This window comes from Aulonocara sp. 'chitande type north' Nkhata Bay, linkage group LG8 (assembly GCF_057382095.1).
Source record: "Aulonocara sp. 'chitande type north' Nkhata Bay isolate Kocher_YH1m ecotype deep benthic linkage group LG8, A_spYH_male_GT1.1, whole genome shotgun sequence".
Classification (NCBI taxonomy): domain Eukaryota; kingdom Metazoa; phylum Chordata; class Actinopteri; order Cichliformes; family Cichlidae; genus Aulonocara; species Aulonocara sp. 'chitande type north' Nkhata Bay.
In genome coordinates this window covers 27,335,447-27,349,315 of record NC_141351.1, presented here as the reverse complement: position 1 = coordinate 27,349,315, position 13,869 = coordinate 27,335,447, and the positions used below count along the sequence as shown (strand labels likewise).

Sequence of the window (13,869 nt, the reverse complement as noted above, 5' to 3'; positions counted from 1 at the left end):
TCTGAATACTTTGAATTACTTAATATATTATCATGCTTTTTACAACAACGTGAATGTACTATTGCTGTGTGATTTATTACTGTTACTGAAGGTCCGCGACTCCGAACTGTAGTAAAGGGACCTCTGACTAATATGGCGGGGTCCCTGTCGGCTCGTAGCCGAAAAATAGCTTTACTTTGTTGTGTGGGTCAACTTTTCTTACGAGAGACAGAGAGAGGCATTGAAAGGCTGCTCCAACGGAACTTATTGTTTCGGAGGAAAACACGAACACGGTGTACAGTCGAGTCTTAATAGCTTACTTACAACTGGGCTCGTCAGGCACTCTTCTTGGCTGCAGTGGTTATTATTATATTTACATGCTTCCAGCTCCCGTTTTTCCTCGATGACAACTCCTACCTTTCCACTCCCCTTTTTCTCCCTCCTCGCGCTCACAGACACATAACGTGTATGGCAGTCCATTCTCCCTGCAACACGGACTACACTGCCCATGATGCTACATTCTTTAGAGCTATGCTTGTAGCATTCTGCCTGTTAGCTTAGCACAACAACAACAACGAAAAGGCGCTCTCTCACCCAGGAAACACACAGTCGCAGAGAGAGAGAGAGCGTCGCCCTGTAACCATGGCAACCGTAACGCTGCCGCCTGGAACAAAAGAACGTAGCTGTCAAACAAACCCAAACAGTCCTGACCCGCGACAATATGAAACAGGAAAGTACCGCAGTGTAATCCATTTATTTCAACAAAGTAACTGTATTCTGAATACCACCTTTTTAAACGGTAACTGTAACGGAATACAGTTACTCATATTTTGTATTTTAAATACGTAGCGGCGGCACATGTATTCCGTTACTCCCCAACACTGTTAACATGTTAGTAGAGCGCAGTACTGACATCCATAATCAATCTGCAGTACTTTAACTACGAGTACATTGAGTGGAGTCCAGGCAGTTTGTTATTGGACGGCGGTTACATAATAAACTATGATTCAGCTGCATGGAAACACCAGCAGCCACTAAAAATAGTGAAAAGCCTCTTCAGCAGTTTGAAGCTGGAGGAGGGTTAGAGATTATGACAGCGTGCTTTTTAATCTCTCTGTCATGCCGCCTCTCTCTCTGTGTCCTCAGTGACAGTGTCATTCAGTTGATATGTGTCGCCAAGGGAACAGGCCTGGGGCTCATCATCAAGGGAGGAGCCAACCGCCCCGAAGGACCAATGGTGTTCATTCAGGAAATCGCGCCTGGAGGAGACTGCCAGAAGGTCAGCATCTTTGTGGTCCGGTGGTTTGATTCCGATCATTCTGGATTCAGTGAGAACCCCGCTGGGCAGCCCGCTGTGTCTACAGCGGACACTAAAAATGCATCTGATATGATCCACTGGAGATTCACTGGGTTGATAACAGATAAGGTGACATGTCAGTCCTCAGCAGACTCAACTTCATGCCAGCAAAAGGCCAGACTACAGCACTCGCGTTATGCTCATCTATAATAATCATACCAACTTATACTGATAGTGTTTATGTGAGCATGCTGCTGAACACGCGGTCTCACTGCTCCTGTCTGACTGTGCTGCTTCAGGACGGCAGGCTGCAGGTTGGGGACCAGCTGGTGTCCATTAACAAAGAGTCGCTGATCGGAGTGACATACGAGGAGGCCAGGGGCATCCTGACACGCACCAAACTCAGGTACGGCACACCTGATACCGAACAGACATTGTGCAAATGACAGGATAGCACACAGCAAGGACATAAAGACACAGCTGTTCGTGTGCTGCTGTTGTTTCAGGTGCTTTTCAAAGATACAGCATCGTTTACTATTCAGAAACCATAAGATAGAAAATATTAGTAAATAATAAAAACTGAATAGAAACATAAACTGAAGGTCGTCTCTGATCACTTAACACTTAGAGTCCCCCGAGAGCAGCCATTTGGCTTTTCTACCTTTAAAACCCGCCTTGGCTGGAAGGCGGGTTTTAAAGGTAGAAAGGTAGAAGGCTGGGCACTGCTGCTCTCGGGGGACTCTAAGTGTTAAATCCAGACGTTTAACTCAGACTCATCTTGTGTTCTAGACCCGACCCGACCGTGGAGATTGCCTTCATCAGGCGGAGGTCGTCCTCCAGCTCCAGCAGCGGGCCCCACAGCCCCATCTCCCTGCAGGGGTCTGGTGGTGGGGGTGGACCCCAGATAAGGGGCCCGGTCCTGGGCACCGTGCCTCAGCAGCCGGCCGTGATTACCAAGATCACCTCCAGCCGAAACCCTGCCAGCGAGACTCTGCCATCAGTCAACGTCACCCAGGTCAGGGCGTGGACTCTGAGAGCCTCATAAAAGTTTGTACAAACACAGGACACAGATTTGAGCTCTCGTTCTTTAAAGTTAGATTAGAGAGGAAGCAGGACGTCTCAGCACCGCTTTAACAAAAGAACCGCCTGGTGGTGGCGCTGAGTGTAAAGTCAGCACTAACAAGAGTCTGTTAGACAGTTTTTGATAGCCTGTCTGTGCAGGTACTTCAGCGCGGCCTGGAGAAACGTGTCGTCTCCACAGCTGAGAGCACAGATTTACAGACAACGTGTTAGTTGTCACTTCATTTATTTAAACTGTCAGTTTAATGTGAGAACAGAGTCACACGTGAGCATATCTGACACACACACACACACACAGTCATTAACATGCTATGTTAATGTGTGAAAGCAGGTGCGAGTGTCTCCGAGCAGAGCAGAGCAGACACGTGTGTCCTCGCCTCCGGAGAGTCACAGCCTGCCTGAGACGAACCCCGGTACGTATCCACCGCTCAGGAAACGTCTGTGGTTTATTCACTTTGTTCACCTGCAGCTTTGTGACAGCATTTAACACCATGCAGGACGGAAACCACAGGTTTTCAGTAGTTTTAGGAACTTGGAAGAGTTTGTCTGTGAAGGTTCTCAGTCATCCAGGTCATCGTAGTCAAAGGAGCTTGCAAAGAAAAGCGTCTGGACTTCTTTAAGTTGCTTGAAGACGTTTCACCTCTCATCCGAGAAGCTTCTTCAGTTCTAAGGTCAAATGGTGGGGAGTCCCAGATTTAAACCTAGTGGGAGTGACCCCCCTAGTGGAAGAGTTTCCAGATACTCAACAGCTCTGATTTGCATAAAGTAGCTTAGACCTGAATTTCACACAGTACGGAAATCTGCAACATCAGGAAATGGTACAGCAGAATCAGGAGAATGTGAACATATGCAGGCAAATGTGTGTTCACAGACGAGCCACCGTGAGCTGTTAATAAATGTCTGGAAGGCGGGTTGGGGGGCAGATGATGCGTCCTCCTGTCACAGGAGGAAGTGAGGTAAGTGGAGGTCTGGCCTGTGACTGGCTGAAGAGGTGCGGAGCATCACTGGGATCATGAGGAGGCCTGAGGTCTTTGTCCATGTGGGAAATGTTCTGTCTGATGGACGACCTGAGGCTGTCCCAGCAAACCAGTCCGACCTGTCTCCATGGTGATGTCTGAGGCTGAAGAAGACGCTGCTAGGGTCACAGAGCTAACACACCTGTAACACCTGCAGAGACACAGGAGGGTTGTGTTCTGGCATAAAGGAGGCATAACTCCTCTGCAATGAACAGAATTCAAATGTATTTGATTTACAATTACAATTTCATTATATTTACCTACAAATGTTTAAAGGTTTATACAGGAAATAATTCATGATAAAAATAATGAAACTGTAACAAATGTAAGTCGTGAGTAAGACTAAAAGAAAAGGACAACAGAACATAAAACCTGCTCCATCAAACAGCCGCAGCACAGAGAGAACAAGATGCAGGAAGATGGTTTTCTGCAAAATTACCATGAAACTGCACAGTGAATAAAAAGTGATTTAAATTCGTGTCTGTTTTCCTGTAAAATACACAGAATTTAGGCAGAACTTGCATTTACTTACTATCTCATTAATTCTTTCAATATTTAAAGTGACTTCATGATTTCTTTGAGATTGTTACCTCCTCGTTTAAGTGCACCGACCTTTAAATTTGTATCGATGAATGGTGTTACACGATCGTTTCAAATTCAAATTTCCTGGTTTTGTGGTTATGTGGTGGTAAACGTGATTCTTATACTCGTTGGCTCCTCATGGTTCATTCATGTTGTTTATTTAAATATTTTTTGTAATTATTTTTGAACATTTTGTGATTGTTGCATCTCTCTGTCACAATTTCTGGTCATTTTGCATCATTTTGTAGTTGATTTGTGGATATTTTGTGTATTTTTATTCCGTTTTTGAGTTTTCTTTTGTGTCTTTGTGGACTGTTACGTGTTTCGTGTCATTCTCTCCCTGTTTTCTGTGTGTGTGTTTCATCAGCATTTGTTGTTTGTAGTTGTTTTGTGTCTTTGCAGTAACCGTGTGTGTTCCTCTGCTTCCAGAGTCTCCGAGCAGTCAGCCTCCTCAGAGGAAGAGCTCCCTCAGCGACAGCTGCCGCCTCAAGATAGAAAGGTTGGAGCAGGTGAGTGTTTGTGAGTCGCACCTTTGAACGCTTCACGCTGACGTTGAAACAGCAGAGTCAGCAGGATGAACCAACCAGGAGGCAAGAAAAAAACCAAACACGTAAATCTGCACAGAAACTATCGAGTCCTCAGTGCGACAGCATGAGGTGATTATTTCCCTGCACGCTGACGGGAACGCCACGAACATCATTCAGCTTCATGGGAACCGAGGAAAAACCTTTTTGTTCCCAAATCCAAACAAAACACAAAATGTGTTTGTGTACTTCATCACGACACAACAGTGTCAGCTGAACCAATTCATGAGCCGATACTCTCTTCTCATTGGTCAGCGGCTGTTTGTCAGTGTGTGTTTGCACCATGTGAGCTGTGTATCGATCTGTGTGTGTGGTTGTGTCCAGGCTCTGGAGCTGATTGGCCTGAAGCCCTCCGACACTCAGCGGCAGACGCTCCGGTCCAGACTGCGAGCTGATCCGGCTGGGACGGTGGCCTTCACAGGTAAGACATCATCGCTCAGCTCACCTGTGGCTGTCCTCCTGCAGGTGTCCCTCATCCTCACACCTGTGCAGGACATCATGTACTTTTATTTGTATTTAGCTCTTGTTTCTTTTCATGATTGAAGGTTTTAAGCGCAGCTCTGAGGTAAACTGATGACTGTGCTGCTGTGTTTGGACCATGTTGGTCTCCAGCAGTCAGGAGGTTTCCTGCTGTGTCCTTGTTGGATGTTTTTAGCTGGAGTTTTGTTTCTCCTGCGTTCGGCTTTACTCGCCTCCTTCCCTCCTTTGTGCCCTCGGCGGTTTCACCTGGGAAACTGGGACTCGATTCTTCTGACGTCGCAGCGACTCGAGCTTTGCACACTTTCTGCTCACTTGCGTTAACTCAGAGCTTTTATTCTGCTTTGTGGGTTTTACTGCACTGTTTGAAAAAGTGAAGGAAAAGCAGAGAGCTTCAGTAGAAAGAATAAAATGTCTTTGTCTGCTGCTGGACATCAGAGTTGAAACGTAGAAACTGTTGCTGCTGTTGGAGCAGCTGTTTGAACTGAATTCTTCTGAGCAGCCGCCAGGTTGTCACCATCACACACAGAGGGGATCCATTAATCTCACTGTTCGTAGAATAAAAACAGAAGGTGTGGTCACATGGCTGACTGTGCTCAGAGATTATCCATATTGTGTTTTCATTCACCATTTGCACAGTTTAAAGGAGGCTTGGTGATGTGGCGCGGCAGCGTTGAAGATGAAAGTCAAGTGCAGGACGCAGATCTGCAGGTTTCGTCGCTGCTTCGGCCTCAGAGAGGCTCGGGTTGGCGTTCTGCCTCCTGCTGAGCGCTCGTGTCTGTTTTCTGTTCCCAGACTTCGAGAGCCTGATCAAGGAGCTGTTCAAGCCTCAGCTGGAGGAGCTGGGCGTCACGCAGCCCGGGTCTCGCTTCACGTCCGACGACCTGTTCAGCTTGCTGGAGTCGCCCAGCGACCCGAGGGTAGGAGCGTGCAGCACAGCGCACACGCCTGATGTCACACAGTTACTGAACTTTATAAACAACTTTTAACTGTAATTTACTTTAAACTCATAGAAAAGATGCTGAGTGACTCATCCTGTATGTATGCACGTATATGCAGCCTTCAGGAAAAGCACAACAGAGTACTAACACAGTTTTCAGTTTTGCAGTGCAGACAGTGTTTGTAGAATATTACAGTATGTTAAAGTATGTGGGGGGTGTGGGGGGGTCATCAGTGTCAGTCACAGCACGGAGATGGTGGAGGCGGTCACAGCAACAGAGCAGGGAACACCTGGAGAAGGTGTAGGTGGGAATGATGCTGCCTGTGCGGCGTTTCTAACGGGATCGATTCTGCTTCTTTATTTTTATCTTTTCATTTTATTGTTTATTAGAATAAAAAAGTGACCTTTAAGCTCCAGTTTTACTTTGCTGGTTATAAGCAAAATAAAAACGTGGACATGGTGAGCAGTCGCTTTATTTATACGTCTGTTAGTACAGTATGAGTGATGATGTCATCAGATGATGTCATTAACAATGCTCCCAAAGTCTCCAACAGAACAAACACTGCTGTAAAGTTTTAATATGGGAGTCAATGGGGACTCACTGCTGCCTCCGGTGGTTTTCTGAGATCACCTGGATTCATCAGACTGAGGATCATCCAGGTTTAAGTGAACAGGAGCACGTGATGACTCCACGTCCACTCCACTGTGGACGCTGCCATTGAACAGGAGGGTCCTATCAGCAGAGCTGTGCTGGGGTCACACAGGGTCACACAGGGTCACACAGGTTCGGTGGACTTGAGAGCAGCAGCAGCTGCACCTGTGAGAGGATACAGGTGTGATTAATGTTCAGGTCATCGTCACACAAGCCTCAATGTGCTGCTTTCACTCGCTCTTCATCATTTACGGCACTTTCAGCCTGACACTCACGCTAACGAGATGCTAACGAATCGTTCTCTGTCGCAGATGTTTCTGATGTGTTTGTGTGTTTGTGCAGCCGTCACTGTCGGACTCAGAGGACCTGGAGGAGATGGAGCGGCTCAGGAAGGAGCACATCGAGGCTCTGAGGGAGATCAAGAGGCTGCAGGTAGACTCACGCCTGAGTCATTTTGTAGAATTCAATCATATCCAAAGAAAAGTGGGCTTCAGTAAATATTCTAAAGTGTCGGTTCTGATCTGCAGGAGCAGCTGGTCGAGTCTCAGAGAGTCCACCATCAGATGGAGGAGGAGCTCAGCAAGGTCAAACAGGTGAGTCACGCCTGCTGCACTCATCCGACCTGCGCACGTGTGTGAAAACAGGAAGTCATACACAGGTCATGTGTTGGTCAGTGGCTGTGGTGGATGCTGGAGTCAGGAGTGTGTGTGAGACGAGGTGTGATCAGCAGGTGGAGCCCTTCATACACACACACACACACACACGCTCTTTATCATCACACCTGCAGGTCGGTGTGTGTGTGTGTGTGTGTGTGTGTGTGTGTGTGTGTGTGTGTGTGTGTGTGTGTGTGTGGGGGAGGACTGTGAGCCCCGTGGTGAATCTGTTTTTATTTTGGGCTCTAGAATAGCTCCTCCTCCTCCTCCTCCTCCCCACATTGTGTTTGTTGTGATTCAGAGCTGAAGGGTCTCGGCCTCTCTCGCTCCCGCTCGGTTGCATAAATCAATCAATATCTACATTTAGCCGACAAGTGCACCATAACAACAAAGGCCGGTGGGGCATTTCCTTACCTGAGTTTCAGACCCAAGGAGCAGAAATGAGGAGCTGAGCGTTCACTTCCTGCTCTGCAGTCGCGCCTTTAGCTTCTCGCCGAGTGTTGGCAGGTTTGCAGACATTGGACTTTTTCTATTCTTTGCTTTTTCATAGTGAAACCTTTTTCTTCTTGGACTCTGCCAGAGCAGCTTTGCATGACACACAGTTCATAATAATCATTCCTTATGTGATTCTGGGCCTTGGTGCAGGCCCTCAGTTCATCCTCTGTCTGAAACAGGTTATTTTAGCCCCGCCCATTGTGAACAAAACGCTAATGGGTGGGTCCTGGGATATCTCCCATCTATGACATCATACAGTTAAAAGAGTAAAAACACTGTGTGGAACTGAGTGTCAGAGCAGTCTGTTCATCCAGTGGCTTCATTATTAGAAACTTTGACCATGCTAATGAACATCCAGGGGAAACGCCCCCTGCTGACCATCAGAAGGAATGCAGTACCACTTCAGTGTGCACCTGAGGTGCAGAGGCACTGCATCGACTCACAAACTCTAAGAACACTTTAAAATATTCTGAAGTCTACTTTGCGTCTCTGTCATCTGTCCTGGTATAAAAGCAGGTTTTAAGCAACGTTAGCTGCTCAGACATGTCCTGGCTGCCTGCAGTCACATCAGGGCGCAGATCACGACTGTCAGCTTCAGCGCTGCCTGCATATTTAACAAACCTGCACAGCTGAATTAAGCTGACAGCCTTTAATCGTCTGAGGGAGGATTTGATCAGGTTTCCAGGCTGGAGTCACTTAGCCTTCCACACTCACACTGTGTTTGCATGCAGATAAATCACCTGGACATCATTATTGTTATTATTATAATCTGATCCAGGTTCCGCCTGTTTCGGAAACTGTGTTTGCTTGTCAGTAAAAGTCGTTGGAGGTGTGAGTCGTTGGTGCTCCTGAATAAGCTGAAGTGCTTTTAATATCCTTTGTCTGAGCGTGGCATTTTAACGGCTCTGCCACAGCTTTCAGCTTCGAGATGGAGAAGTTATGTTATTATTACATAACAGTCAAACAAAGCAGGAAGCAGCCGTCGGTGCAAATGTGAGTGTTGTTTCTCAGGGAGCACAAAAACCTTTGGTCTGGGTAGAAGCGGGACCGGCCGCTGCTCTTTTGTTCTGCCGCGCGCTGCCAGGCTGTACAGCTTGTGCACAGCGAGGGATTTTTCTTCCATTATGCTGCCTTTTCTGGGGAGCGAGCAGGCGGGCGGAGGAGAGCGGGCTGACATGCTCCTTCATTAGAGATGGAAGTCAGCCTTTAAGACGGGGGGGGGGGGCTCTCAGAGCCCCTCGGGCCCCCCTGAAGCCACAGCTGGAGGGAAGAGAGCTCACGCTGGGATCCATTAGTTACCAAACCATACACCACACACACACAGACACACACACAGACACACTCACACCTCATCTCCACACTTAGTGGACACTCTACACTGGAAACCATCCAGGAGTCTAATTTTACCAGCCAGTGTGTCCCAGTTCTGAGCCACTCTGCTCTGATGGTCACACTTGTGCTGTGTTGTTGGACAGCGTGTCGCGCTACTGTGCAGCACAAATTACAGTAAATGATGTCCTCCAGAGGCACAAAGTAAAGAAAAGACTTGCATTCCTGTTGGACTCCATTATTAAACGAGGACATTCATGCACAGCGATGTTGTCACCCTGCCCGTGGACCGTGGTTTCATGTAAAGAAAACCCAGTAATTATGTTCTTTATGATGAGGGCAGCGAGTGAAGCATGGCCTGTATATAAAAGATGGATGTAGTCACCATGACATCACCCACTGGTTTTGGTCTCGTTAGCCTTTTGGCAGTAATAATGTTGTTATTTGGACCATATATAAAAGTGAGCGTGGACCGACACTTGCTCTCTGGGTTGTTGGAGACTCAAGTGGCCATCAGAGGAACTGCAGTTTTTTTGAGTAATTCCACGTTGGGTTTATATTTCAGTCCTGGAAGCTCCTGTGTGAAGGTAATGTGCTGAATTAAGTCGATGTACGTGACCTTTGCAGTTGTGACAAAGTTTAAAGTTATCACTGTTGTTTCATTTTAGGTAACTATTCATATACTGAAGGAGTGGCAGGTAAAGAAGTGTGTGATCCCCCTATAGATGGAACACACCCTCCAGTCCCACTTCTTAAAGATCACCACCCCAGCCTGCCAATCCAGAGGTACCACTCCTGATCTCCACACAATATTGTAGAGGCGTGTCAACCATTACAGCCCTAAAACGTCCACAGCCATGCTGGCACCTATTGGCTGCCTCCAAAGTCCCACAGGGTATCCCAGCGGGATAGTGCTTCTTCTTCAGCCGTTCCCCTCACCTGTGAGGGGGTTACCACCATGACAGGCACCAACCTCCTTGTAGCCGTAGAGCAGTGCAGCAGCTTCAGTAGTGTAGGTGCTGACCACGGTCCATTCAGACTCAATGTCCCCATGTCTCCCCTACTCGGACTGACTTTCCTCGGTTCACCACAGTTTTCACTCAATAAGTCATGAGAGCATCTCGTTCATGAAAATCAAAACTGCCATTTTTGAAACGACGCAATGAGGGAAATGGCTCCAAGAAACGACGCTATGGTCCCCAAGTCTGGCGAAAAGCCACAGACCGAGCAGCAGGTATATTCTTGCCTCAATGTCCACCTTTGTTGTAGCGTTCGTGTCGTATGCAATGTAAAATCACTCGATCTGAGTTGAGCTGTGGTGAGTCGATCCGAGTAGGTGTTTATGGGAAAGGTGCTCACATGTTCAGGCACCTTCCATCGCAATCAGATATGATGATACGATCTCAAAATTGACCTGCTGCCTAGGGTGTCCTGGTGCCACGAGCACTTATGGACACCTTTATGTTTGAACATGGTGTTTTTATGGACAAACTGTGGTTTGCACGGGAATCCAGTACCAGAACACCACTGGGGTTCAGACCTGGGAGGCCATTCCTCCCAGTCACGCCCCTCCATGTCTCACTGTTGTTGACCAGATAAGCGTTGAAGTCTCCCAGTAAGACATTTTTTCAAAGTTTCCAAAAAACTTTCCCCATTCAACAAAAAAAAAACAATTCATTACTTTTGCTTGATGTCCCTACTTTCCATTAATGTCCTCGCTCCAAAGGTTAAAACCTGAGATTGGTCCCCACAGAGCTGGAGTGGTGGACATGAACATAAACCTCATTCTTGAAACGGCAGTTTGCAGATTTTTTAATTACTAGAGAAAATTGGAGGCAACAGATGGATGACACACACTATGTGTGTGCGCGCGTGCGTGTGTGTGTGCGCGCGTGCGTGTGTGTGTGTGTGTGTGTGTGTGTGTGTGTGTGAGTGTGTGTGTGTCCAGCATTTCAGAATCTTGTTCATAAATCATTGCATTTACTTCATGTGTGTTCTGTTAGCTTCCACTGCATATGATGTCGCAGCAGGAGGATGAGAGCTGCCAAATTCTCCCCAGTCTGCTTCCTCTTTGCCTCGAGTGTGTGTGTGTGTGTGTGTGTGTGTGTGTGTGTGTGTGTGTGTGTGTGTGTGTGATCTCAGGCACTCAGAGCTCAGTAAACCCTCAGTTTCAGACAATTTGTTCTCATTATAGCAGATAAATATATTTCTTTTTTGCCTGCATGAGTATCTTTACATGAGGGGGAGTTTTGGGCCCCCGTGGTGTTTTGCATGCTCCTCGGTGAAATCTTGCAGTGTTTCTTTCCTGGTTCGTGTTGCACTGAGTGTTGTGACAAAACTCAGTGTTCACTCTGATCTGTTAGTGCCACCAAAGATCAGTTTACCGTGCGATGTTTATTTCAGCGCTGCAGGGTTACAGGTTATTGGCTGCCAGTGTGCCAACTGTACTGGGAGTGGTTGCTTCCAGTTATGAGTGTCTAATTATTGCTGGTGTCTGTTTCACTGCCCTGAGAGTTACATAACCTCCACGCTACAGACTGGCTCTCCCTCTGCATCAAAGATCACATGGGGTCAAAGCCCAGCTGGGCCCGTATGCCAGCACATATTTCCCTCTGGCCTGTAGTGCTTTTATTCATCTGCATAGCTTGAGTTGTGACGTGCTCCTGTTTGCTTTATCGAACATGGAGCTCCAAATTTCTCATGGTTTTCATCCAAGTCTGAGGCCACGGTGGTCAGCATGAAGAGGTGGAGCGCCCACTCTGGCAATGGTTAAGTGTCTCGGGGTTTCCCGGGCGAGTGTTGGGGTGATGCCTGCGCACTCTGCACCTATAGCAACAAGCTGAGAGCAGTGACATACAAGCTTCCTCTGAAGGGTGTAGCTTGGATTTCTGGGACTTCAGTCAGTGGAGGTAGTTTGGGTGTCTGACCAGGGTTCCTCCCGGGTGCCTCGTTGGTGTGGTGGTTGTCCAACTGGCCTTGGGGCAGGAAATGATGTGCTTTAGCTGGTCTGTGAGCTCTTACTCGTATCTCGCTCTTAGAGCTGCAGGCAGGGCTGGACTGGGACAAAAAATCGGCCCGGGCATTTTGACTAGAGACCAGCCCACCAGGTATTACAGGAAAAACCATAAAGCCTTTGAATGAAAGCAAACGCTGTGGTGACGGTGATGTACAGTCTTGTTGGTATATGTATGATTTCTATATGTTGTACATCAGATAAAAACTTTAGTTGTAAGATTCAGATAATTATTTAATAAAAGCTAGACATTTAAAATGAGAATAAGAAAGTATTTCTTTGTGCCCCCCTCTCCCTGTTAATGCCCTACCTGCCCCCCTGGCAACACTCTGCTAGACCCGCCCCTGCACAGTTACCAGCTGTCAGCTACTTAGAAAAGGATCCTGGTGTTATTTGTCTCTCAGAAACAGTTCATAACTTCAACTCATCCATGTCACCTAAAAGGTAAACCTGTTTCTCCATCACAGCTCTGATGGTTCAGTAAGGACATCTCCTGGTTTCATCTTCATGTTTCCCTCTCACCACATATCCAAACCGACATCATGACCAGCAGCTTTACAGCTGTGGCTCCAGCAAACATCAGCTGATACTAGAAATTAATATTAAATAAATTCTAACAGCTAACAGCTGATCAAGCTTAAACGTGCTGCTGTTGTTTAGCGCGACATCCGCTGGTTTCTTCTTTCTGGCGCAAAGTGGGCGATAAACAAACAAGAGAGAAAAGCCGATCAGCTGATCATTGATCAGTTTCATGACTGAAGTAGCAACAGGAGAGAGAGGGGAGAGGATGAGAGGAGAAGAGGCAGCTGCAGCGTAAAGACACAGAATAAATCCAGCTTTGTGTCTTTTTCATTGTAGCTGAAGTCTGGGACAAACTGTGTTCCTTTTCACCTCAAAACGAAATGTGTAATATTTTCTCTGAATACCAGACGATTCCGTCTTTTTACGGGACGGTTGGCAGCTACTAACTTATGAATAAAATAAAGCTCACTATCAGTAACATCATAGCACCACCCAGCTGTATAGAAACTCCGTCATGCTAGCTAGTAGCAGTACGAGTTATTGTAACTGACTGTAAAAAGTCAGCACAACGAAAATAAACTAAACTTGGTTCATATCTGACCCAGATAGACTGCAGCTCATAACTTCTTACCTGGAGTTCAGTTCACCGCCTCGGGGCTCTGCTCCTCCTGCCTCCCCTTCCCCTCATCCACCTGCTGGCCTCTGTGGAAGCTCTGCCACAGCCACCACCAAACAACTGAGTTGTTTTTACACATCTGCCAGCATCTGGCCAATACACCACCTTTCACTGTTTATACTGTTATAAAAAAATAAAATAAAATAAAAAATCATCGGCCCATAAAAACAAAAAATCAAATCACAGAGCAAATGCCCGGTGGGCCGATGGCCAGTCCAGCTATGGCTGCAGGAGGTGGATAAGTGGGCGAAGAGTTTGGGCTTCACTGTGAATGAAAAGCTGCCAGCTGCAACTGAAATATGACTAAAATTGAGACAGCATTTGTTGTGCTTTGATTCTGTAGAGAAACTAACAGGTTTAGACACATCGGTGACTCATTGTTACACGGCTGTCGTTCACACTCTGTTTGACACAGGAGTAAAAATGTTTGTTTGCAGAGCAGCATGTCAGCGTCACTCTGAGCTGGTGAAAGGTGTGTGTTTAAAATGCTGCTGGTCCACAGAGCCCAGCCTTGTTCACTTTGACCTGACTGAATGTGGCTTTGTGGTTTTTGCAGAGTTCAGATCGGGCACAG

The 13,869-nt window shown here is 47.0% G+C and overlaps 1 protein-coding gene across 1 annotated transcript in view; it reads left to right on the top strand.

Annotated features, from left to right (window-relative positions):
- stxbp4 (syntaxin binding protein 4) overlaps window positions 1-13,869 on the top strand; it is a 52,718-nt gene that overhangs the window by 23,157 nt on the left and 15,692 nt on the right. The window contains exons 8-16 of the mRNA XM_086304906.1: window positions 1,126-1,258; window positions 1,576-1,682; window positions 2,066-2,291; window positions 2,685-2,769; window positions 4,384-4,463; window positions 4,863-4,959; window positions 5,811-5,935; window positions 6,950-7,039; window positions 7,135-7,200. Of these exons, the coding sequence (XP_086161032.1) occupies window positions 1,126-1,258; window positions 1,576-1,682; window positions 2,066-2,291; window positions 2,685-2,769; window positions 4,384-4,463; window positions 4,863-4,959; window positions 5,811-5,935; window positions 6,950-7,039; window positions 7,135-7,200 (1,009 nt within the window). The remainder of the gene's footprint in view (window positions 1-1,125; window positions 1,259-1,575; window positions 1,683-2,065; window positions 2,292-2,684; window positions 2,770-4,383; window positions 4,464-4,862; window positions 4,960-5,810; window positions 5,936-6,949; window positions 7,040-7,134; window positions 7,201-13,869) is intronic.